Genomic DNA, 26,975 nt, shown 5'->3' with positions numbered 1-26,975 from the left:
GCTTAGCCCGGTTATCGAACATGGTTATAACCATGCTTAGTATGTTTTATTAAACATGTTTGACTATGTTGTGCGTGTCTGTATTAAATGATGAATGTATATCTATTATATCTGATTGAAAAGCCTGACTTATAAGTCAAGGGTTATCTGTTATATCTGATTGAAAAGCTCGACTTATTAGTCGAGGGTTTATCTATTTTATATAATAGAAAAGCTCAACTTATAAGTCGAGGGCGACAATAGCATTCTAAACGCGGGCTAATAAGATTAGGCCTACCCGAAAGCGTGATATATGCTTGAACGGCCCTATGGCCGCCTGAAATATAAAGTGCCAAGTACGCTTGGGCAGCCCTAAGGCTGGTTATACATGGAATAGGGCAATGGGCTCTAGTATGGCTCTATAGTCACTTATCCGGATTGAATGCATGCACGAGTAGGGTTATTACTGCTAGGCATGCTAATTATGATTCTGTAATCTGATGATTTACTGCTTATGAGCATGATATGTTTTTCTTGCTAGGCCTTGTCTCACGGGTGCTACATGGTGCAAGTAAAGGAAAGGACAAGCTAAACCAATCGTGAGTTGGAGAGCTTCAGGGGCGAGGTGTACATATGCAGCCTACTCGATCGTCACGACTGAGTATATATGTCGGAACTAGGGTTGGACCTTGATTTTGCCACTTAGGTCAAATTTTGTATTCATTTTGAATATGTAACAGTTTTAAACTCTTTTGGGATCCTATGTATCGAACTCAAACTCTTTTAATGGAATAGTTTACTTTTGACCAAAAATTTTAGTACCTAAACCTTGTTTTAGTTTCAATTACACGTTTTCAGTCCAAATGAATCATTTAGCGAGCTAAGCACTAATTTTAATACATAGTGTAACTGTCCTGGATTAGGAGGGCGTTACACTATGTTATGGAAATCTTGGTATTGCAGGAACCTTGAGGTACTGGGGAATGCTGCCCATAACCCGGATGCAATTTTATGTTAGGCATCAGATTATCTTTGTGAGTTTCAGCAGGTTAATCAAAAAATAAAGGAGAAGGTCACTAAACCACCTCTAGAAAGATGTTATCTCAAGATTAATGTCGACGCATCTGTTGGGGAGAAAGTAGGTTGCTGTGGTGCAGGCACAGTGGTGCGAGACTGGAAAGGCAAAGTGTAACGCCCTGGATAGCCAAGATTGTTACACTGTGTGTTTAAATAATGTTAAAATTGCTAAACGAGTCATTTGGTCATAAATGTATAACTAAACGTGGTTAACGACATAGGGTTAAATTTTTTGGATGAAAGGAACAATCATTTTATTAAAACATTAAGTTCGTACATGGGATCCCAAAATAAACATTTTCAAAGTCGTTTACAGTTCCAAAAGGGTAGTTACAACTCAAAAGTAAAAAACAACCAACCTAAGCGGAAAAATAGGGTTGGACTCTAGTTCCTCTAAGAAGCCCTGACCGTGGTGGTCGAGCAGTCGCATATGTACACGTCGCCACCAAAGCTCTCCAACTCATGGCTGGTCTAGCTTCCCTTTCCCCTTAACGGCACCACATAGTACCCTTGAGCCAAGGCTAAGCAAGAAAACTTAAACATGCTCATAAGTAGTTAATAACATTTTACAGAATCATAATAAGCATGCCTAGCAGTAATAACCCTACTCATGCATAAATTCTATTAAGATAAGTGACTGCAGCGTCACACCGGGGCCCGTTGCCCTAAATAAATGATTAATGAATCATACTGAGGCCCAGCCCTAGGATATGAGACTAATAAATCACCCCATGGCCCATTGCCCTATCCTCTATATAACCAGCCTGGGAGCTGGCCCAGCGTACTTGGCGCTTTGAATTTTCCACGACCATTGGGTCGGACAAGCGTATGATGCGGTCCTGATTAGGCCTAACCATAATGACCAGCGCTCAGCGCGCTATTGTCGCCCTTGACTAATAAGTCAATGCTTTTCAATCAGATAATGCAAATAAGCATACACCATTTAACAGTTATACAAATACAGAGCATTAAACACATGCTTAATTAAACAATCACGGGCATAATCATAATCATGCAAATTAACAGGGGCCCGAGCCCTAACCATAATTATATCTCACAATCAGGCCAAGCCCTAATCATTAACATCACGTATTGGGTACAGTTTTCTTACCTTTGGTCCAAGAGCTAGAAAATAAGCAAGCAAGCACGACCCCTGAGAACAATCCTCTCCCGAGCCCTAATGGTGACCTATTCACAACCCACAAATAATGTTCTCATTACCATTTGTGTATGCTCAGAACTCCATACTTGTTAAAGAGCCAAATCTCATGCTACGGTCCCGTAAACGCCTAAGTACATACCTATGCCTACATCCCTAGATGCGTATTGAGAAGCCTTGCCAAGCAAAGCCATGTTGCCCAAGCGACATCTCAACTTGGTGCCTTGCGTGCCCAACAGGTGCGCCACGCGAGAACCTCGTCTCGCGCCTTGCGCGCCCAAGAGGTGTGCCACGCGAGGCTCCTGTCTTGCGAGACACTCCATCTCACGCATGTGCACCCAGTTGCGGCGCGCCCCACGCCTCCGCGAGGCCATCATGTTCATGCCTTTATGAGGCCGCCGTACCCATGCCTCTGCAAGGCCCCCGCGCCTTGTGACTACGCGAGACCGTCTCACCCTACGCCTCCGCGAGGCCATCATGCCCACACCCCCGCGAGGCCATCCTGCCCATGCCTCCGCGAGGCCATCATGCCCACGCCTTTGCGAGTCCATCATGCCCATGCCTCCGCGAGGCCCCCACGCCTCGAGCCTGCGCGAGACCGTCTCGCCCCAAGCCTCCGCGAGGAAATCATGCCCACGCCTCCACGAGGCCATCATGCCCATGCCTCTGCGAGGCCCCTGGCCTCGCGCCTCTGCGAGACTGTCTCTCCCCACGCCTCCGCGAGGCCATCTTGCCCACACCTCTGCGAGGCCATCGTGCCCATGCCTCCGTGAGGACCCCGCGCCTCGCGCCTACTCAAGATCATCTCGCCCCACGCCTCAGCGAGACCATCGTGCCCATGCCTCCAGGAGAACGTCTCTGCCTATGCTTTTGCGAGGCCACCTCGCCTCACGCTTCGTACGGAGGCTGCAGCTGCCTAGGTCTTCATGGCACACGCCTGAGCAACGCCTCGCACGACATACGCCCCTTGCACTTCGCAAGTGTATATCCACGAAGGCCACAAGTAGTCTGATGCTTAGTAAAATATAGAGTGGCTTGAGGCATAGGCACATCTTGAAAAGGTGAAAACCTCTATGGGGCGCGTGGAGCACGTAAGGGTACGAAACATGTGTATCAACCAAAAGAAGACAAAGCACGGATATGGTGTCCATGCCAAACAAATAGTGGTTGTACAAGTGAGGTACCTGGTGTGGTCCTTACCAGCCAATCTCTGACACTCGTACTAAATAAGTAGTGGAGGCATTCCCACAGACCCTGACCATGAACCAGAGCCGCACCATGACCGCTACACCACTACTACCTTTGCCACCACACTAACGATGTACCCTTGTACTATATGGTCCCCCGGGACCACAATGTATCATGATTCATTAGAGCTCCACTATAAATTGATCCTGACCCCTTAAACAAAGGGGTTGGAAAAATTCTTGTAAGATCAGATTAATCTAAGATCAATATACGAGTTTTCTTTCTATTTTTAACTTGTAGTTTTCCTTCAAGTTTCTATAAGCTCATTTGTGTTCATTAGATACTGATTTAAGTTTTTGAGTTTTCCATCCATATTTTGTTGACGATTTCTTACCGTCAACACCATTCGATTCCATAATTGGACCCCAGGACTAATCCTGTGCTCTCGAGACTCCAAATTCCCCCACACGAGGTGGTGAAATTGTCCTCCGAGCTCCTAGGCCTATGCCCTAAAATTACAAAATTAAGGCCCTGAAAATGGCCTAGGGTCGCGGCACCTAGCCAGGCCCCCTGCCCTAGAACATCCCAGTGCCGCGGCTCAAAAGAATAAGGCCGCTGCGCCCTTACGCGAACCCAGAAAAACTGGGTTTTTCCACCATTTTATGCGAGCCACAACTCCCAAAATCTCACCCCAAACTTGCACCAGGGTCTCAAATGAGTTTAAAACTCTAACCAACACATCATAAGCACTACAAACACCTCAAAAACCAACCCAAATCAAAACCCAACCAAAGCTTAAAACTTTTCTAAAACTTAAACCATTAGAGTAATTTATCATAAAATAGAGCATAACCTTACCTCAAAGAAGAATCATGCCCCATTGCTGCTATTAATAACTTCCTAGCTTCAATTCCCAAGCCTTCTTCTCAAAATAATCAAAGTCCTCCAATGGTATGAGAGAGAGAGAGAGGGAGAGAGAGAGAGAGAGAAAGTTGAGTATTTGATTTCCCAAATGTTCTAATTCCCTCCCCTTTGTTCTGAGAAGTTCCCAGCTAACTAAGCCACCCTTAGACATAAAACGTCCAAAATGCCCCTTAGCCCACTAGCTACTCTCTAATGCTCACAAGGGCAAATTCGTCATTTGCCATCTTTTCCCGTTAATCATAATAAATGTCTCACGAATTCCCGTTTTCTCCAATACCCTCAAATAATCACTAGATAATTTCCCATTACCCGATAAATCCCGGTAACGTACTAAATTACCAAGACACCTCTAGGCCCACCCCAAGCCGGATATTTGACCCCGTTATGATTAAACCGCTAACTTGCTCCCTAGGATCGTCTCATGTTAAACAACCCAAATATATCCACATAATAATGTGGTCTCAACATATACACATATATATTCAAATATGCCATACGAAGAGGAGATACACAAATTACACTGGAAGAACCAAAGGCTAGAAACCACCTTAGAGAATATGCAAGAGGTATTGAATGGCATGTTGCAAGGGAAATCGAGCGTGTCTCTTCCTAGGCGAAGGGAGAAAGGCCAAGAGGGGGCGGAAACAACAGTCCCGGTGGATGGCGGGAGGACTCGGCTCTCCACTAGCAATACCCCTCGGGTGAGGCAGCATGAACACCCCAGGCAATCTAAGCCACCCCAGAGGCCCGACTGGGAGAACAAGGCTGACCCTCATAACGAGGTCGAAGTCACTTCAAGGAAGACACCCTCGGACTTAAAGGGAGGAGCTCAATAAGAAAAGGATGTATGAGAGGACTACACCTCCTGTAGCTCCCCAAGAAGACAAAGGGAAGGGAAAAGCCAACATGTCCACTCTGAGAGACTCCTTGAACAAAAGGAGACAAGACCTAGACACAAAAATGAGGAGCCTACGGAGCAAAATAATCACCGCATCCGAAGGGCAAGTCATTGACGACGAGTTTGATTACGAGTCACCCTTCATAAAGGAAATCCAAGCTGTCCGGCTCCCAAACAACTTCAAAGAGCCTCACATGACCCCTTATGAAGGAAATACAGATCCCAAATACCATCTGGACGCCTTCAACGACCTGATGAAATTAAGAGGAATTAGTAGCAGGGCGAGATGCCACTGCTTCGCTGTCACGCTAAAGGGACCTGTGTACAAATGGTTTAAGAGCCTCCGACCAGGGTCCTTCAGGTCTTGGCAACAATTTTCTACCGAATTTCTCCAGCAACATCACACTGTGCGTGATTACACCATGCCTGGCACCAACCTCGCTAATGTGAAACAAGGAGAAGAAGAGGGCCTGAAGAGCTACATCAATAGGTTCAATATAGAGGCAGCCAAAGATGGATGCCTGACCAGTGGGGAGCTAAAAATGGCCATTACAGCTGGTGTGCGCCTGGGTAGTAAGTTGTGGGATAACATGCTAAAGAGGGAGGTCACTGACTTAGATGATTTCTACAAACGAGCCCAAAAGTACATTCGTGTCGAAGACGACCATGAGAACCTGAAGGCATCACTTGTCAAGCATTCAGCCCCCGAAGGTTCGAATGATGCGAAGAAGAAAAGAGTGTACGAGGGGCCAAGAGATGACCACCAGAGGAAAGCACAGGCACGGAGGTAGCCCCAAGCAAACATCCCACACTTTCTACATAGACCTAACACATACTAGAGAACATATCTTCGTGGCAAACGAGAATCAAGTCCCCTTCAAGAGACCCCCACCAATGAAAAGGGATCGGTCAAAAAGAGATCCTGGAAATTACTGTCATTATCATAAAGACATCGGGCACGCCACTGCAGAGTGCACTCATTCGAAGATGGAAATCAAAGAGCTTATACGTAGGGGACACTTGGGTAGATATGTCCGCAAAGAAAACCAAAGACCGAAAGAAGGAGTACCCTCACCTCGGGCACGAGATGAAGCCCCAAAGGTGCAAGGAGAAGTTAGGACCATCATCGGAGGGCCAAGGTTCAAAGGCGAATCAAGGACCTCGCGAGATAAGTATGCCAGGGAAGCCAAGCGAAGTCCGCCTCCATGCGTCTTAAGTTTGGAACAATGCCCCCCAAAGATCTTTAAGGGGGAGAACGATTCAACAACATTCAACGAAGAGGACGCACGGGGTGTGCATTTCCCTCAAAATGACCCCTTGGTGTTGACTGTTCAACTTTCTAACATGAGGGTACATCGGGTCCTGGTGGACAATGGAAGCTCCATAGACATCCTATATCGCTCGACCTTAGAGAAAATGAGACTGCGCATTAGGAACCTAAAGCCCTGTAACACCTCCCTGTATAGGTTTACAGAAGACTCGATACAACCCCTGGCCACAATCGAATTAGCCCTCATCGTGGGAGAGCTGCCCAGACAGACCACTGTAATGACAAACTTTGTCGTAGTGTGATGTTCCTCGACCTTCAACACAGTATTAGGGAGACCCTCCCTGAGAGGATTGAAGGCGATAACCTCGGTATACCACTTTACCATAAAATTCCCAACTCCTGGGGGTGTAGCGAACGTGAAATGGGAATCGAAATAAGCGAGGGAATGTTATAACATTTCCCTTCGCATAGCCATGAGACCACCAGAACTTATGGCAATGGTAGTGCATGGGAGCACAAACCCGAGAGAGGTCAACCCCGAAGTTACTGAGGAGATCAGAAGCGATAGTTGTGCATACGCGCCCGAGCGGGTTCATCGGGTAAAGCTCCACTTTTAGTATGATGAATCAAAAGGGTCACCATAGTTAGCCCCCCAACATATATGAATTGAGGGGTAACTCAGAGGCCCTGATAGGTAGTAAGAACATTGTCACCACAAATATCTATGTATTCTCCTTATTTTTAATGAATATGTTTCTTATTGGCATGTCACAAGCACGTAACTAACTCTTGTGTACCAATCACCAATTGGAGTTAACAAAGTGCATAAGCAAAATGATCAAAGTGCCCGACGAGATAAATCTCGCCAACCACTTGGGGGGCAGAGTACACATCCAGAAAGGGGCTTAAAAGAGACCCTTATAAAAAAATAAGGAAGAAAACCGTGTAAGGCATCTCTCGAGTTCACAAGGATTAGCTACCCTTGTGAACATCAAGAGGGTCAAAAGGTCCTACAGGAAGAGCCTCCTAATAAAGGCTGAAACCTCCACGAGAGGAAAGACCTTAGGAAGAGCTTCCTAGTAGCCTCCTAGTAAAGGCTGATACCTCCACGAGAGGAAAGGCCTCAGGAAGAGCATCTATCCATAAGTCTAGAGCGGCCACCAAGCCATCTAGCCAAAAAGGGTCCTAAAAGAGACCCTTGCAAAAATAGTACTATGCATAATGACGAGAAGGTCGCTTCTCGCAAGAAATAATAAACGCGTACAAAAGTATATAAAAGAATGGCTAGAACCCAAAGGGTCAACATATCGTTATAAATAAAATCAAGGTGCACCAAAGAGAGACCTATTGAACCCATTTGTGTGGGCTCCAAAGGACCTCAAGCATGATAAAGAAAAAAGTATATAAAAAAAGACCTATCGAACCCCTTTTTGCGGGCACAAAAGAACCTTAAACATAGAGGAACAAAAGAAATTAATCGCATATATATATATACAGAAAAAAGGAGTCGCGATAATGTAGCAGGACTTATAAAAGTTCCAACAAAATAAAAAAAATGAATGATAGGATCAAGTGACCATACAACCAAATTGAATTAAATGATAATATCGCAGAAGAAGAATCTCAGGGCCTCCCGCCGCGAGCATTCCACTCAGCCACCCTGGCGACGGCGTGCTTACCAAAGGAGGAGAAATCGAAGTTAGGATTTTGCCTCCACATTCCATAGAAGGTGCACTCTATGGATTTGTACTCGATTTCAGCCAAATTCGCCTCTAGGAAAGTAACCCTCTCCTGCAACATTGTGACCTTAGCTTCTACTCCCCCAAGATCGGCCTTTAGGCGAGCAACCTTCTCTTGCAGCATCATGGCCTTGACATTCACCCTCTTCTTCTTTTTCGACGATGAAGAGGCCTTCACCAGGGCCTTCTCAAGCTTAAGCTTGGTATCAGTGAGTTCCCTCTCGAGCTCCTGAACCTTGACCATTAGACGGTCACTTTCGGCATTCGACAAGGAGAGGTCCTGCGTCGAGTCGGCGAAGCATTGGGCCACCAAAGAAGCCTGCACAGAAAAGAAAAAAAAAGAACTCGTGTATATAAAAAAAAAATGATGATGAGCGAATAAAGAATAAAAAAAAAGTAAGGCCAATGTAAGACGCATGAACTCACCCAAGTTGTGGAGCGCACAAGAGTCTCCCCAAGCTCTGACATGGAAAAATTCCCGAGACTTCTCCAATCAGTTTCAGGAAGACCCTCGACGACCCGGGTATACTGTTACCCACAAGAGGTCACCATACGACCAACCCAGCATGCCCCCTCTGAGTCAGGGGCATCCAGCTGAGCAGGGACAGATGACCCGCTCATCGAAGGAGGAGGGGGTGCAGGAACACCGGGAAAATGAGCCCCTAATGGATCAGGATTGAGGGGAGCATGAGGAAAAGTATCGTATTCCTCAGAAAAGGAACAAACGAAGCACCCAGGCATGGCCTACGGGCCGTGGGAGTGAGAGGCCATGTCGCGGTCCATAAGGACCAAAGGAGGGCACCCCCTGGGAGACGAAGATGATCGGCGTGGTCATCTGGGTTCTGGGGAAACTTCCTCGGGCACCCACTCCACGTCGTCCCCGTCAGAGTGATGCTCAACTAAAGGCGCCTTCTTCCTTCGCTCAGAAACGTGCCACAACGCATCAGGATCCGATACCACAGATAAGTTGTGGCGGCTCAGGTTTGCTACGGTGAAGAGGCGGGCAACCATTTTCTTGGTGGGGTCGGCATCGAGGAGTTTGTCCACTGGCGCTGCCTCCGACCGAGAAATGTCAAGGTCACCAAACTCCTCTGCACAATCATCATAATTACCGATATAAGCATAAGCTCCAAAATAACCAATTCAAAGTAAAAGGAAGACAAGCTTGAAGTACTTACTTGGGGACAAGCGAAAGCGTTCACGTACGAAAAGAGGACCTTTTATGAAGAAAAATTCATGCTTCCAGGACCCAGGGTTTGATACAGAACCCTCTATGAGGGAAACCTGGTAATTGGCCTTCTGTAAGAAATAAAAACCTTTGGATTTAGGGGTTGGCATGAGGTTATACATAAAATGCACCTCTCGAGCCGTAGGAGCGCGTTGGTTGAGCTTAGTAAATGCCCTGTATAGGCAACTTAAGGTCAGCCAACTGTTAGGCACCAGCTGGAGCGGAGCAAGGTCAAAGTGATTAAGCATCATGGAGAAAAACGGGTGCAAAGGAATGGTCTCACCTTCTTTCAATATATGCTCGCTCATGGCCACGCACCCCTGGGGGGGATTATCGGCCCAACAGTTATTGGAAGGAACATACAACTTGTATTCCTTGACAATGCGATATTTGGCAGATAGCTCCAACAACTGATTCTCTGACACATTGGACACTAGAAGACGCCAATAAAGGACCAGAATCTTGCGTCTCGGAAGCCACCTGCCGCCACTGTAACGCCCCAACTCCAGGGACCGTTACGGTGTACCTTGTAAACAGTGCTAAACTCGCTAATCGAGTCATTTGGCCAAAATCGTGTAACTAAGTGTGATTAGCGGTTTAGGGATTAAAATTTTTGGATAAGATGTAACATTTCATTAGAACGTTTAATATATATGCTGGGATCCCAAAATTATATTTTCAGAGTCTATTACAAGAAAATATTTACATCAGGCCGTTCTATGCGGCAAAACAGGGTTTAACCCTAGTTCCTCTTAAAACCTCGGCCGTGGCGGACAAGCAGCTGCATATGTACACGTCATCACCTAAGTTCTCCAACTCAAGGATGGTCCAGCTTTCTTTTTCCTTTACCTGCACCACACAGCACCCGTGAGCTGAAGCCCAGCAAGAAAACACAATATAACATGATATAATATCAACAATGATTGTATTCATTATTCAGGACCAACAGTCCAACACAAATAGGTGACTATCACAAAATTCAAAAATATGGGGACAACACCCTTTAGCCCTGTGATGATAGGATCACCAAGGCTTAACAGATATCAAAAGTCACTAATATGGGAATAGCACCCTTAGCCATGTGACGATAGGATCACCAGGGCTTAACAAATAAGTGAACATCTCACTAGCTTAACAGGATATGTGCTTGGAGATTAGTCACCGACATAACCTACCTCCCGACTCTAGAGTCGTAACTATGGAACAACGTTCCCTAGCCATGTGACAAACAATCACCAGGGCCATATGCCCTGGCTCTGAATAACTAGTCTTAGACCAGACAAGCGCTTATAAGTTCATCGACCTTAGGGTCGGTCCAGCGTTAATACCCCATATGAGTCATTCTTGTTGATATCGATTAGATCTAGTCTTCATTTGGCTCGGCGTTCATGACGCTATGCCATCTCTGACTCTTAGGTCAGTAAGCACGACCAGTGTTCAACTCATTGTGAACTTGACTAATAAATCACAGCTTCACAGATGGATCTAACACCATTGCCGAATCTGACTAATAAGTTAGTGCCATACACAAGTAAGCCATGCCACCAAACATATATCACATGTCCAATATCCATATACAAGGTATTCAGCATGCTTACTTAACTAGTACAGGTACAATTAGGACCATGCACGAACACAGAGGCTCAAGCTCTGAACGATATCATACATAGTATATAAAGCATGTCCTAATCACATGTTCCTCATGCATCATATGCATTATATTTAACAATCCAACATGCACCAATAATAACCATGCATGTCACGTTTAATAATCAACCAACATGCATCAAGAATAGCCATGCATGCCACATATACACAGGGTGCAGTTTTCTTACCTCAGATTCGAGCTAGAATGATTAAAAGAGCGACCCTTGAGAACGATCAACTTTTAGTCCTTTAGCGGTCACCTAATCATAACCAAATATAGGGTACCATCAATAAAAATGATCAACATAGGTTCCCAAACCAATATCTAGCCTCTGGGACATCATTCCACACTTAACCGGGTAGTAGGATCGACCCCGAGGCCTAAAGCTAGCACCCCCAAGTCAAAAACCCATTTCTGGCCAAAACTGCCTCTATGGGTCGCGGCCCTCCCTAGCTGTGCCGTGGCTCGCCCCTCAGACAGAGGCAAAGCCTCCCCAGAAATCCACTCAGGCTGCAGCTCACCATAGCCAGGTCGCGGCCCTTTATGCAAACCAGCAAACCACCAGCTTGCTTCCCCTGCGTTTTTCTTTGAAACCAATCCTTCAAACCAGTCCCAAACCTCAACCTAGCACCCAATTCAACCACTAAACATCATCTACAACTCACCCTCATCAAAACCCAAGTTAAACATCAATCAAAACTTCCATTAATTCAAACTTTCCACAAAGAATTCACAAGCTGAAAACTAAAGCCCAAAACAGAGGATACCATAAAATTAATGGCTGGAACTTACCTTAAGCTTGCTTTTGAATCCCCTACAATGTTTGAATCAAGTTCCTAAGCTCCCACCTTTGATCTCCTAGCTTGTTGCCTCAGTTTGGGTTCTCAAAATTCAAGGGAAAAATGAAGGGAAGAGCATGTACGGGAGAGAAAGAAGGAGATGAGGATGATGCTCTATTTTGTTCTGAATTTCTACAGCCTTAAAAGTCAATATAAATCCAAACCAAATGATCTAAATGCCCCTAGGTCATTAAAAGTTTCTAAAGCCTTCCCAAGGGTAAAACCGTCCTTTCCTGCTTAACTCATTAATTAATATTAACACCCTCAAAGTCCTGCTATTCTTAATATTCTCAAATGCCAATAAATCATATCCCATTACCCTTTAATTCCCAGTAATGTTCTAATCATCGAAATGACCCCGAGACTCACCCCGAGCCCCGAACTTAAACCCGTTATGACTAGACCAAACACTTACATTTCATGATCGTCTCATGCCGAATAGCTCGAACCAATCCACCTTATAATGTGGCCATATTAATTAATCACAACCATGCACCCAAAATACACAATTACGCCCACAGCGGCCAAATTACCAAAATACCCTCATAATCATAAATACACCCATATGCATGCATTTACCATCATATAATAATATAATTCACATAAACATGCATATGATCATTAAATAGCATCATAACTCAATTATGGCCCTCCTGACCTCCTAATCAAGGTCCTAACCCTTATTAGGAAAATCGGGGCATTACAGCCACACTCTCTTTGCCATATCTACAAAACCAAAGGAAAAAGGTGAGGTAGAAACAGGGCACTTTACCCTCTATTTTTTCTTCCTAGTAAGGGTCTTCCATCGAGGCGCTGAGTGTGGAAGCGCTAAGCAAGGGTTAATTGAAAACAAGGGTTGAGGGGAGCCCGGGATGGCCCCATGGCAACCATAAGGGGAGAACGGGGCAGGAGGTTCAGGCAGGAGATTTCCCTCCATGAACTCCAACTCCATCTGTAGATCCAAAAGGGTCACCCTAAGGTTTGCTATGTGGTCACTAAGGTCAAAAGGGAAAGAAACTCCATCACCCCCCAAAACTGAGTCTATTTCACTCTCCACTATCCATATTTTACACCTAAGTTCAGCCATATGCTCAAGGTGACGTATACGGACCTGCCTCAAAGTGTCATAGTCTTGATGATGGTTGTTTTCGGGGTACTCCGAGTCTGAAGATAAGTCTACAAACTCGACCCCCGGAGGAGCACCAGACGATCCCTCACATGCCATGGAACCTCGTCTTGTAGGTAATAAGGGTGCACGTGTAAATGAGGGGATTGCTACAAAACACAAAGGAATGAGCTCAAAACCTCTAGACATGAGTGCTCTAAATGACCAACTACGTGGTACAAACAAGGGCATGTAAATGGATCAACTCACAACGAGCTCCGGCCCAGGCAACCCATCCCGAGTAGTGCTAATTTGGACCTAATGAAATAAGAAAGAAAGAAAGTATACCTTATGTAAGAAAAATCGGCAGCGGTCATGGTTGAAGGAAGGCCGTAGGTCGAAGTACCGGCACGGTCAAAAAGAGGGCAAGGGTCCAAAGCACCGCCGTGATCGAACAAATGCGAAGGGTCAAAGATTCACGCCTACAAAAATGGAGGAGAGAGGAGTTTTAGTCCCCAAGGACCTGTGTGGATATTGGCATAAAATAAATGAACTCAAATAATAAAAGGGAAGGACAACCAAAGTGAGGTTCTAGGGGATCGAACCCCTCACCTCTTGAAAGAAGTAAAGACTCCAAAACCACTAAGCTAAGGGGATAAGTGTAAATAATAGGCTAGATATGAAGGCCTATTTATAAGAACCATATGCTCATCTTAGCCATCAAATCTGATGCTTGATCAATGATCAAAGAAGGGGTTTGACACTTGCCTTGAGATCTGCGAAGCATAATGATAGGCTTACATTCAGTCTTAAGGGATCATGAGGATCACCGCCTCCAAAACCTGTTTTATATACAATCAAAGCAAGGAAACCCACAAGCACCACCTATGCTTTGAAGATATCATAGAGAAGAGTCTACCAGAGCACCTAAAAGTCCTCTCCTAGACTGGGGGGCAAGTGTGGATGCTCAGAACTCTATACTTGTTAAAGACCCAAATCTCGTGATAAGGTCCCGTAAATGCCTAAGTACATACATGTGCCTACATCCCTAGACGCCTATTGAGAAGCCTTGCCAAGCGAAGCCCCGTTACCCACGCGACATCTCAACCTGGTGCCTCGCATGCCCAGTAAGTGCGCCACGCGAGACCCCTGTCTCGCGCCTTGCGCGCCCAGGAGGTGTGCCACGTGAGGCCCCCCTCTCGCGAGACACTCCATCTCATGCATGTGCACCCAGCCGCGTCGCGCCCCGCGCCTCCGCGAGGCCATCGTGCCCATGACTCCGTAAGGCCCCCGCGCCTCGCGCCTACGCGAGACTGTCTCTCCCCACGCCTCTACGAGGCCATCATTCCCACCCCCCCCCCCCCCGCGAGGCCCCCGTTCCTCGTGCCTATGCGAGGCCGTCTCACCCCACGCCTCCGCGAGGCCCCTGCGCCTCACAGCTACGCGAGACCGTCTTGCCCCACGCCTGCGCAAGGCCATCGTGTCCATGCCTCCGCGAGGCCCCCGCACCTCGCGCCTCGCGCCTACGCGAGGCCATCATGCCCACACCTCCACGAGGCCCCCGCACCTTGCGCCTATGCGAATTCATCTCGCCCCACACCTCCACAATACCATCATGCCCGTGCCTCCGCGAGACCATCTCTCCCTGTGCTTCCACGAGGCCACCTCGCCCCGCGCCTCGCACGGAGGCTCCAACTGCCTAGGTCTTCATGGCACACGCTTGACCAACGCCTCGCACAACATATGCCCCTTGCGCTTCGCAAGTGTATATCAGAATATAGAGTGACTTAAGGCATAGGCACATCTTCAAAAGGTGAAAACATCTATGGGGCGCATGGAGCACGTAAGGGTACGAAACATGCGTATCAACCAAAAGAAGACAAAGCACGGATATGGTGTCCATGCCAGACAAGTAATGGTTGTATGAGTGAGGTACTTGGTGTGGTCCTTACCAGCCAATCTCTGACATTCGTACTAAATAAGTAGTGGAGGCACATTCAGGTACTAAAGTGGAGGCATTCCCACAGACCCTGACCATGAACCAGAGCCGACACCATGACCTTCTACACCACTACTACCTGTGCCACCACACTGACGATGTACCCTTGTACTATATGGTTCCCTGGGACCACAATGTATCATGATTCATTAGAGCTCCAATATAAATTGATCTTGACCCCTCAAACAAAGGGGTTAGAAAAATTCTTGTAAGATCAGATTAATCTAAGATCAATATACGAGTTTTCTTTCTATTTTTTACTTGTAGTTTTCTTTCAAGTTTCTATAAGCTCATTTGTGTTCATTAGATACTGATTTAAGTTTTTGAGTTTTCCATCCATATTTTGTTGACGAGTTCTTACCGTCAACACCATTCAATTCCATAATTGGACCCCATGACTAATCCTGTGCTCTCGAGACTCCAAATTCCCCCACACGAGGTGGTGAAATCGTCCTCCGAGCTCCTAGGCCTATGCCCTAAAATTAAAAAATTAAGGCCCTGAAAATGGCCTAGCATCACGACACCCAGCTAGGGCCCGCTGCCCTAAAACATCCCAGTGCCGCGGCTCAAAAGAATAACGTCGCTGCGCCCTTACACGAACCTAGAAAAACTGGGGTTTTCCACCATTTTATGTGAGCCACAACTCCCAAAATCTCACCCCAAACTTGCACCAAGGCCTCAAATGAGTTTAAAACTCTAACCAACACATCATAAGCACTACAAACACCTCAAAAACCAACCCAAATCTCTAACCCAAATCAAAACCCAACCAAAGCTTAAAACTTTTCTAAAACTTAAACCACTGCAGTAATTTATCATAAAATAGAGCATAACCTTACCTCAAAGAAGAATCATGCCTCCGTGCTGCTATTAATCACTTCCTAGCTTCAATTCCCAAGCCTTCTTCTCAAAATAATCAAAGTCCTCCAATGGTATGAGAGAGAGAGAGAGAGAGAGAGAGAGAGAGGGGGGGGGGGGGGGGGGGAGAGAGAGAGAAAGTTGAGTATTTGATTTCCCAAATGTTCTAATTCCTTCCCCTTTGTTCTGAGAAGTTCCCAGCTAACTAAGCCACCCTTAGACATAAAACGTCCAAAATGCCCCTTAGCCCACTAGCTACTCTCTAATGCTCACAAGGGCAAATTCGTCATTTGCCATTTTTTTCCCGTTAATCATAATAAATGTCTCACGAATTCCCGTTTTCTCCAATACCCTCAAATAATCACTAGATAATTTCCCATTACCCGATAAATCCCAGTAACGTACTAAATTACCAAGATACCCCTAGGCTCACCCCAAGCCGGATATTTGACCCCATTATGATTAAACTGCTAACTTGCTCCCTAGGATCGTCTCGTGTCGACCAAACCAAATATATCCACATAATAATGTAGTCTCAACATATACGCATATATATTCAAATATGCCATCAATGGGCCAAAATTACAAAAATGTCCTTCTAATAAACGGTCCTACATGCATGCTTAATACACCTAAACATGCAAATACAGTCATATTATAATATAACTCACATAATTCATATAGTCATGCATATTATCACGTTACATAAAGTGATTGCATGCATTTAAATCAATGTCCTCCTAATAATGCAATTAAATTAATTTTGCCACTTTGGCCCCCTAATCAAAGCACTAAGTCTTATTAGGGAAATTGAAACGTTACACAAAGTGATTGCTTCAAGCTGCAAATTCATGACAGCAAATCTGAGACCCTTAGCTGCTGAGCTAAAGGCCAACCTGGCGGGAAGATTAAATATAAATCAATTTTTCATTTCGTTTGACTGAAGCGTAGCCATTAAAATGCTCAATCGAATGGTTGAACCAAATGGGGATCTTGATATTCCGGTGGAAGAAATTGTCACTGAAGCTAACTCTATGGATTTTCATGGCTTTGTCTTCAATCAAAGATCCTCAAATGGTGTGACCCATAGTATTACTCAGTATGCTATAAAGATGAAACTAACTGATTGTTGGTAAAAGGGTATACCCTCCGTGGCATCTTCGGCTTTGGCTGAAGATTGTTCTATTCCTTAGTGTTTTGTTTGTTTCTGTAATTGATTTCACCTCAAATAAAAAAATTGATACCAACATGTTCTTAGAGCCTGCAACCTTCATTTCTAGTAACAAATTAGTTGCCAGTACAATATCAAGTTATTATATAGTTCCTTATTATTTAATAAACATACAATTTTGACTTACATACATTTTAATGGATGCAAACACAATATTTGTCTACCACAATGACACTTGGAAAAGCAAAAAAACTTTTGTGGATTTTGAAGTGTTTGGAATCAAAGTAAAATATGGTATATATTTTAAGACATAAATGGTAACCAAATCATAATTTAACAACTAATAAGTGAAAAAAAAAAAAGTGGTCATAGGCATATATAACCTAGTGATACTACATCTATCTACACAAAGAGGAGGCCCCAAGTTGGTCCTCCTCCCCCAATATTAATAAAATAAAATAAAATAAGTGAAAAAATACATTATATTATATATTATTGTGAAATCATATTGTATTGAACTTTGTTGTAACATCTTAATAGGTAAATGGTAACTAAACATAATTTAGCAACGAAAAAAAAGTTACAATTTACTAAATAGTTGCTAATTATTAATTTATCATTTGGTTTCAATGACTAACTCATTCATTATACATAAAAACCAAAACATTGCCAAAACATATTAGGGTAAATACTCATTCGGTACCTTGTGTTTTATCGAAATACAGATTTGATAACTTATGTTTATAATAATAATCATTCGGTACCCTCTGTTTGCAATTCGTACTAGTTTGTTATCCTCCATTAGAATCTGGTTAATGCAAATTCATATATAACCATATTGCCCTCATTTTAATGATTTATTTAATCTTTTTTTTTTTGTTCTTTTAAAATGATTGAAAAATATTTATTGAATCAATAAAACAAAAAAAAATATTTTATAAATTAATCAATGAAAAAGTAATTGAAAATAAAAATAAATAAATCCATTAAAAATAAAAATATTTGATACCAAATAATCATTTTTATAAACCTAGGGTATCAAGTATGCATTTCGATAAAATACATGATACCAAATAAATATTTACCCAATATATTATGCATAGATGTAAATAATACCACACTATTGAATGCATCATCATCGAATCAATTGGAAAACAAAACTTACCCAACATATTTTTTGTTTATAAAGTAGCTAAATCATATGATTTATTATCAAATTGTCACCATAATGATTAATATTCTTAATAGTATAACCATATAAGAAATATTTCTATTAAAATATAAAAATTCATAAAAGAAACCAAATAGTATTCTAAGATAATTACTTCACATGAGCACACTTTTTTTGAATTACCCCATGATACAATTTTTGCAATATATATATATTTTTTAAAATACCTAAAAACATACTAAAAACTATAAAGCTGCCAAATAAGTTCTAAATATTAAAGATTTTATAGAGCAATCCAAAGTCATGAATAGTTAATTGTGTTGTAGTCAGGGTCTAATTTGCCTTAGATGTAGATGTAGATGTATTAATTAGGGTAACATTGTCATAAAATTATGAAGAGAACACTTATGTTCTAAGATATTACCCCATGATACAACTTTTGCAAAATATATATATATTTTTTAAAATACCTAAAAACATACTAAAAACTATAAAGTTGCCAAATAAGTTCTAAATATTAAAGATTTTATAGAGCAATCCAAAGTCATTAGAATAGTTAATTGTGTTGTAGTCAGGGTCTAATTTGCCTTAGATGTAGATGTAGATGTAGATGTATTAATTAGGGTAAAATTGTCATAAAATTATGAAGAGAACACTTATGTTCTAACTTCTAAGATATTTTTATAATAGTCAGATATTTTTATAATAGTTAGATATTTTTTTAAAAAAATATCCCAAAAATTTCAATTTTAATTATAAACTTTATCATGATTAAATGTAAGAACTATTATTTTTTTTATTTTTTATCTAAGAACATATGATGCTATATAAACCACGTACGTGGTGCTACTGTTTTTTTTTTTTTTTTTGAAAAGTGGTGCTACTCCTTTCTTTTCTTTTTAATTTCATTTTATTATTTATCTCTGCGTAGGAAAATTATAGCAAATATATTATTTATTTGGCAAACTAATCTAATCAGTGAATACAACTTTGACACAAAGCCTTGCCCTGGGGAAGAAACTAGGCACAAACAAACACTGCCCAAAAAAGAAGACAGTGATGTATTTAGAATAAAATACCATTTTTCATAAAAGAAACGATGGCTTGCTGGAAGAGCTTATCTTGTGATGATGACACGTTGCCATCTCCAAGTCTTTGGTATCTCTCCAGAAGGCACATCTCACCGACTTTGACACATTTCATTTTATTTTTAACATTTACTTTTTAGACCAAAACTGATAATATGCTATACTACAACTAAGTTTTCTTCTCATTCACTTGATACTCTCTCTAATATTATTCCTTTCTTCCTTCACTTACCTACAATTCTTTTATAAGTAGTACTAAAGCTTCATCTTCAAACCATATATATATATATATATATATGAGAGTTACAGTCCTTTGATTATAAACACAAAATCATATCATACATATATATAGAGAGTGAGAAAAATTAAGTGAAAATGGCTGATTGGGGACCTGTTGTGATAGCAGTGGTGTTGTTTGTGCTGTTAAGCCCAGGGCTATTGTTCCAGCTACCAGGGAGAAATAGAGTGGTGGAGTTTGGGAACATGCAGACAAGTGGGCTTTCCATTCTAGTTCATACTGTTCTCTTCTTTGGTCTCATCACCATTTGCCTCATCGCTATTGGTGTTCATATCAACACTGGATAATCATAAAATCTACTTCTACTCTTAAGAAAATAATACTGTTTTTACACTTGTTATGTGTTTTTAATAAAGGGTTGAGTTTGCTTTTGTTATTATTACTGTTGTTGATAATTTATATTTTTTTGGTAAATATTAGTTGGGTCCTTAAGTTTTACTACTTGGGTCCTAAACTTTACCACTTGTATTGCTTAAGTCTCCAATTTTTTTTTAATAATTAGATGTTAGTTTTTATATTTTGACTTACATATGTCCCCTAATGTTATACTTTATTAAATAAAACCTTATAAAATTATAAGGGTAATAAAAAGAAATATAGCATCTTTTTTTGTCTTTTCTATTTAACTAAATTAATTAATACCAAATATATTATTTTAGTAAATTGACTTAAATATTCTTAACAACTATTAAAAATTTATTTTTTATTATACTTCTAAAATATTTAATATCATTTATATATTAATTATTTTATTATTTTCAATAAAAAAATTTATATTAAAACATTAAATTTATTATAGGTGTTCCATAACATCATTTTTATCACTACACATATATCTATTAAATACATCATAAATTATTAAAAATTATTTCTACATATATTAAAAAAAATGATATTATAGATAGAAACAACTTTAATAAATTTCATTATTTTAAAATTTAAAATATATAAAAAAAATTATTATTTCTTAATATTTCAAAAGAATATTTAGGTCAATTACCAAAATAATATATTTAGTAATAATTAAAGAAAAGGTTTAAAGAAAAAAATGGCTGTTGTGTTTTTTTTGTTGTTAAAATTCTATTTTACCTTTATAAATTATAATTTATTTAATAAAATATAATATTGGGGATTTATGAGTTAAAAAGTAAATGTTGATGATCTAATTGCTACAAAATAAAGATTTGGGACTTAAGTAATATAAGTGGTAAAACTTGGGATCCAAATGTTATTTACTCTAAAAAAAATTCTTTGGAAGAACAATGTCTATTTACTTTTTTTTTGGAAACTATATTTGTTTCTTGTTAACATGTATGGGTTTGTTGTGTAGTAGTAATAATCAGTAGTGGTGCTATTTGTTGTGTAAATTTGAGAAAGTAAAGACAAATTATTTGGGCCCATTTTAATATTTTTGTCAAAGGAAGAGAAGTGAGCCCAATCAATTTTAGTTTGAATTTTTTTTACAAGTTGTAATCACATTATTATATTCTTATATTTAATTATAGCCTGTGAGGGAGGCACTATCAGACACTGATATCTATGGAGCTGAGTTGAGCTGTTTTCTTCCACAATGTTGAGTGTCAAGCCAAATGAGCTTTTTGAGTGGGATTAAATGCCGATGAAAGTGAAATCTCGTAAATTAATATCAACAAAAGAACACACTACATGTGCCTTTTTGAAATTACAAGTACGAGTAATAAATAATGATATGCACCCAAAGCACCTAAATATTATTACATAGCTTTAAATACTATACATGGTCTTAAATATTGTGACACTACTTTTTAAATATTATTTGTAAATACTTGACATTTTTATAGAAATATCTTTTTTTTCTTAAAAGATAAATTGGTTGATTTAATTGTTTCTTTTTATTATAATTTTTGGAAATATTTGTTTTCCATTTATTATAATTTTCAGAAATATTTGTTTTCTTTTTATTATACTTTTCAAAAAATAGATGTTTTTCCTTTATTATATTGTTCAGATTTGTTTGGAAATATTTGGTTTCCTTTATTTCAATTTTCGGAAACCCTCTTTCCTTTTGTGTGTTTTTTGGTTAATAATATGCTTCCTTATTTAGCATATATTGTCTCATTTTGTTTTATAAAGGAAACAAAAGTTTATTGCAAATATTCTGTACTTACCCAAAGTTATTTTTGGATTATTTACTGATGTATTTTCGTGCAGCTCAAGGATTACAATCAGGAAACTGGTTCTTAATATCATTAATTATTGTTTCCTTTTTGAGCTTGTTTTGATCCGACACAGGTCTGAGCTGTCCCCACCGATATCGCATCTGTCGGATCAGCATCTTCTAAATAAGGCAACTCTTTGACAATCAAGAATATCTTCTGTGATTCTTGCCTTTATTAGAAGAATTCTTTCTCTGCCTTTGTGAGCACGAAAAAGACTCTATAAATAGGGCTCTAAAGGCAGTGAGAAAAGTGAACTCTTTGGTGCATTATTCGTGAGCTTTATTGTAATATGTGTGAGAGTTTCTCTTTGTATTCAAGATCATAAGTATTCACGTGATCTTGTAGAATTATGTGTGTCTAGATTTTAGTGGTGAGCTTATACCATGTTCATGAGTGAATACACATTGTAATTTGAACACAGCATTTGTAGTCTTCGGGAGAAGATTTTTTACAAGCCTTGCGTCGGGAGGATGCAAGCACTCGCTGACCATTGAAGGGAGTTCAAGTGGTTGAGCGTTTCAATCAAGATCAGATTAGTGAAGAGAAGTACAACAAGTTGCGGCAAATCTCAAGAGGGAGTCTTGTTTTGTTTAAGTCAATGTTTTTGTACTTGTGATTCTTTATTAATTGGTTTTATTCTCTGGGCGTGGCCCCAAGGAGTAGGTTATCCGAAAGGGTTTATGAACCTTGTAAAAATTCGCTGTGTTCTTTATTGTTTTGCACTGTCTTTTTATTGTGTTCAGTTTCTGTCCTGACAAGTTTGGTTTCTGTCCCGACAGAACTGTAATCTGTGTAAACAGTTAATTACCATTCCGCACTTTAATTAATTTACTTGGCTTAATTAATTTGGTAATTACTAAAAACGGAATTTCAATTGGTATCAGAGAGGGTCACTCATTTCTGAGTGTGATCTTGGTTTATTCCGTTTGTTGTTCTTGTTCTTGCAATGTCTTTTTTCACAGAAGGAGGTTCCATAACTCGCCCCCCTTTACTCAACGATTCAAACTATCCATATTGGAAAGTTCGAATGAGAGCCTTTATCAAATCTCAAGATGAAAAGGCTTGGAGAGCTGTTTTAAGTGGTTGGACTCCTCCAGCAGAAAGCGATGATATAACTAAGGTAAAATCTGAACTTGAATGGACTGATGCTGAAGATAAACTGTCCAGTTACAACAATAAAGCATTACATGCCATTTTTAATGGTGTTGGTGAAGGAGGCCTTAAATGATGAATCATGGATCAATGCTATGCAAGAAGAGTTAGATCAATTCACAAGGAATGAGGTATGGATTCTTGTCTCTAGACCGAGTCATACCAATGTTATAGGTACAAAGTGGATATTTAAAAACAAAACTGATGAATTTGGGACCATAATAAGAAATAAAGCTAGATTAGTTGCACAGGGGTACACTCAAGTTGAAGGAATTGATTTTGATGAGACATTTGCCCCTGTTGCAAGACTTGAATCCATAAGATTATTACTAGCTATTTCATGTGTTCTTGGTTTTAAATTGTTCCAAATGGATGTAAAATCCGCATTTCTAAATGGTCTTTTGAATGAGGAAGCTTATGTGGAACAGCCCAAAGGGTTTGAGGATCCTTACAATCCTAATCATGTTTTTAAATTGAAAAAAGCTTTGTATGGGATGAAACAAGCCCCACGGGCTTGGTATGAGAGACTAACTCAATTTTTGGTCTCAAAGGGATACAAGAGGGGGGGAGTAGACAAAACACTGTTTATAAAAAATGTTGATGAAAATATTATGATAGCACAAATCTATGTTGATGATATAGTGTTCGGTTCTACTAATGATTCTCTAGTGCAGGAATTTGTGAAACAAATGTTGGAAGAGTTTGAGATGAGCATGGTAGGAGAACTCAATTTCTTCCTAGGACTTCAAGTAAAGCAGTCTGATGAAGGAATTTTCATTTCACAAAGCAAGTATGCAAGAATTCTTGTGAAAAGATTTGGACTCGATGCATCTAAACCTGCTAAAACTCCCATGGGTACCATGGTCAAATTGTCTAAAGATGAAAATGGGAAGAAAGTTGATCCAACTCTTTACAGGAGTATGATTGGGAGTCTCCTTTACTTAACTGCAAGTCGCCCTGACATAAGTTACAGTGTTGGAGTGTGTGCTCGTTTCCAAGGGAACCCCATGGAGTCTCATGTGACTGCTGTAAAAAGAATTATTCGTTACATCAACAATACTCTTGATTTAGGCATTTGGTACTCCAAAGAAACAAATTCTAACCTTGTGTGTTATAGTGATGCAGATTGGGCAGGAAACACTGATGATCGAAAAAGCACAAGTGGTGGTTGTTTTTACTTAGGAAACAATTTGGTCTCCTAGCATAGTAAAAAACAAAACTCCATCTCCTTGTCAACAGCCGAAGCTGAGTACATTGCTGCTGGAAGCTGTTGTACTCAACTTTTGTGGATGAAACAAATGTTGGCAGACTATGGGTTTGATGTTAAAACTTTAACCATTTTTTGTGATAATACAAGTGCTATTAATATCTCCAAAAATCCTGTTCAGCACTCTCGCACCAAACATATTGACATTCGTCATCATTTTATTAGGGAACTTGTTGAAAACAAAACATTGATTTTAGAATATGTTGAGACTAACAAACAAATTGCAGATATCTTTACTAAAGCATTAGACACGGTCAGATTTGATTCCCTCAGGAAGTCCTTGGGGGTTTGTTTTATTTGAAATTGCCAATAAATTGATTATCTTGCCTTGCATATGTGTTTTTGTAAACCTCTTGTCCTGATTGGAAGAAATTTGATGAGCATATTTTTTTTTTGTATTTTAGAGAATGATCGTTATAAGTCATATACTTTGTTGGAATACAAAACCATATTTGAAAAATTATAGATCATCCAATTTATATTTGATCAAATCATTATCTTTGTATGAGCATTCCTAATCCAGTTTCTTTTTCAGGCTCCATTTTGGAAAAGAGCTACCTATACTGATGTGTGAAAGCCGACACTGAGTAAGTTGGTACCAGGTAATTAGCAATTATATTGGAGGATACTCTACCAGCGTAAAGGGCTACCATCAATATAAGAGTTATAGCCTCCATTATGGTTACAATTGGAAAAAGGCTAAAAATCGCCAAATATGGGCATTGACCCTAGCTTTAAAAGGCCAAAAAGAAACGTCAAATTGCTTACACTTGCACACACATATGCCTGTTCTAGACTGTGTAGGATGGTTGTAAGACTCATACATATAATGAATTGACTCAAATATGTTTTGTGTGTGGTATGTTTTTCGAATTATGGTCTCTTAGTATTTGAAGTATAACTCATTTCTCTAATTTGTGAAAAATATGGTTATCTTGTTTCTTCTGAACAGGACTTGGGATTTACATGGACACATATGGTATGGCAATTTACACTTTATTTTCGGCAATTTTGTATTAAAAAATAATAAAAATTTTGAAAAATAAAATCTATTATCTACCATGTACTTAAAAAAAAAAAGGGGTTTGAAAAATTAATTTATGCAATTTATTTGTTTTATCTCAATATATTCTAAAAATATTCAAAAGTTTCCAATTTTGAGGTGTGACAGAATTTGTTTTAAAAAGGGAGATATTTTGGCATTTATCACTAAAAATCCGGTTACCCATTTTTGGTTACCCAATCTTGAACTTGCCTCATTTGTGTTCCAAATACTTTATATATTCGGAGTCCCTTTGGTTGTTTTATAATCAGTGTTTTCTTGTTAAATCTCTCACATATAACCGAAGTGTTTAGGGTTTCTTTCTTTGTGTGTTTCACTTGTTTCTCTCTTAGCAGCCATGAAGACTCGAGGCCGTGGTTCCTCTTCCAAGTCCGTGAAGTCTCAGCAGGAGACACTTCCTGAATCTGTTCCCACTGCCACTCCCTCGGTCCCAGCATCAATTCCTGCTGTCTCTCCTACTCCAGGCCGTCGTTCTAAAACCACAGCAAGAAAGAAGGTTCTTGCTCTTTCGGGTCCTATCAGTTCATCTGTTCTTGGTGCTTCTAGCAAAGGAGTTACGTTCCCGAATTTGGATGCTGAGCAAATTCCTGCCTCGGCGGTTTCACTCGCCTCTCTCGAAGGTCAAATAAAAGCCAAACCGGCCTTGGGAACTAGTCAGTCCAAATCAATTTCCACTGAAGATGTATCTGCTCCATCTGATCATGACTCTGAATCCTCACTATCACCTGATGTGTTGACACCCAAGGCAAAGGGCAAACGTAAGTCCAAAGCTGTTGGGTCAAAGAAAGGGAAAAAGGCCAAAGTGGCTAAATCTAAAGGTACCAGCTCCATCTCTGATTCATCTCCTTTATCTCGTTTTAAATTAAAGGCCAAAATCAATCCTCCCCCATGCACCTCATCGGAGGATGTCTCACCCGAGACGGAAGACTCTCAGCCTGAGTTGGACCCTTCTTTGACCGAGCCCAATCCTGAAGTTCCACTTGATGATTTGGCTGAGGAGACTGACTCTGAAGAAGACCCATCTGAAGTCTCTCCAGTTGCATCGGACCCAAAAGGCACCACTCCATTGGCATTTCTTGAATTGTCATCCAAACTTGCGCAGCAAAAAGGTGCTCCTGCCCGTAACTCAGGTTCTTTCAAAGCCCACTCTCTTACATTCTGTTTTAATGATAATGAGAAGAACATGCAATTCTATGACCATCGCCATTTTATTAGTGAGCGAAATTTTCTTTTTGCTCCTCATCATGTTTTTGGGGTATTCCTTACTTTAGAGGAAAAAGGGTGGTTGCGATCCTTGTCTGGGTTTGATGGGTTTGTGCCTCGGGTTGTTAAAGAATTTTATGCAAATTTGAATGATGAGTTATTAGACCAATCTTCTTTCATGTTCCATAAAGTTTATGTTAGGGGTCATTGGTATAATTTTAGCCCGTCCGAAATTGCTAAGGCTCTCAATCTCGTCCCTGTGGAGATTGATGATTCTATTGAATTTGCAAAGGATCAAGTTTTGTCTGAACTGGTTGGTCAGGCTATGGTGTGGGAACCAAGCACCTCTCTTCGAGTCACCGATCTCACTCATTTCTATGGTGCTCTTTTCAAATTTGCTATGTTTAATTGGATGCCTACCACACATTCCTCCACCATCACTCAAGATATGGC

At 40.6% G+C, this 26,975-nt stretch overlaps 1 protein-coding gene across 1 annotated transcript; it reads left to right on the top strand.

The window, feature by feature from the left end:
• The first annotated feature begins 19,487 nt into the window (after window positions 1–19,487).
• LOC133822460 (uncharacterized) lies at window positions 19,488–20,018 on the top strand. Its single transcript, XM_062254801.1, has one exon. It carries the CDS (start codon window positions 19,717–19,719, stop codon window positions 19,924–19,926), a length of 210 nt encoding a protein of 69 aa, XP_062110785.1. The 5' UTR covers window positions 19,488–19,716; the 3' UTR covers window positions 19,927–20,018.
• The last annotated feature ends 6,957 nt before the right edge of the window (window positions 20,019–26,975 follow it).

Source organism: Humulus lupulus, chromosome 3 (genome assembly GCF_963169125.1).
Source record: "Humulus lupulus chromosome 3, drHumLupu1.1, whole genome shotgun sequence".
NCBI classification, from domain to species: Eukaryota; Viridiplantae; Streptophyta; class Magnoliopsida; order Rosales; family Cannabaceae; genus Humulus; species Humulus lupulus.
Note: the sequence above shows the minus strand (reverse complement) of the source record. Positions and strands in the feature narration are given on the sequence as shown.

Excerpts from the sequence above, each read along its gene's own strand:
- LOC133822460 (XM_062254801.1), top strand. The coding sequence starts at position 19,717 with ATGGCTGATTGGGGACCTGTTGTGATAGCAGTGGTGTTGTTTGTGCTG.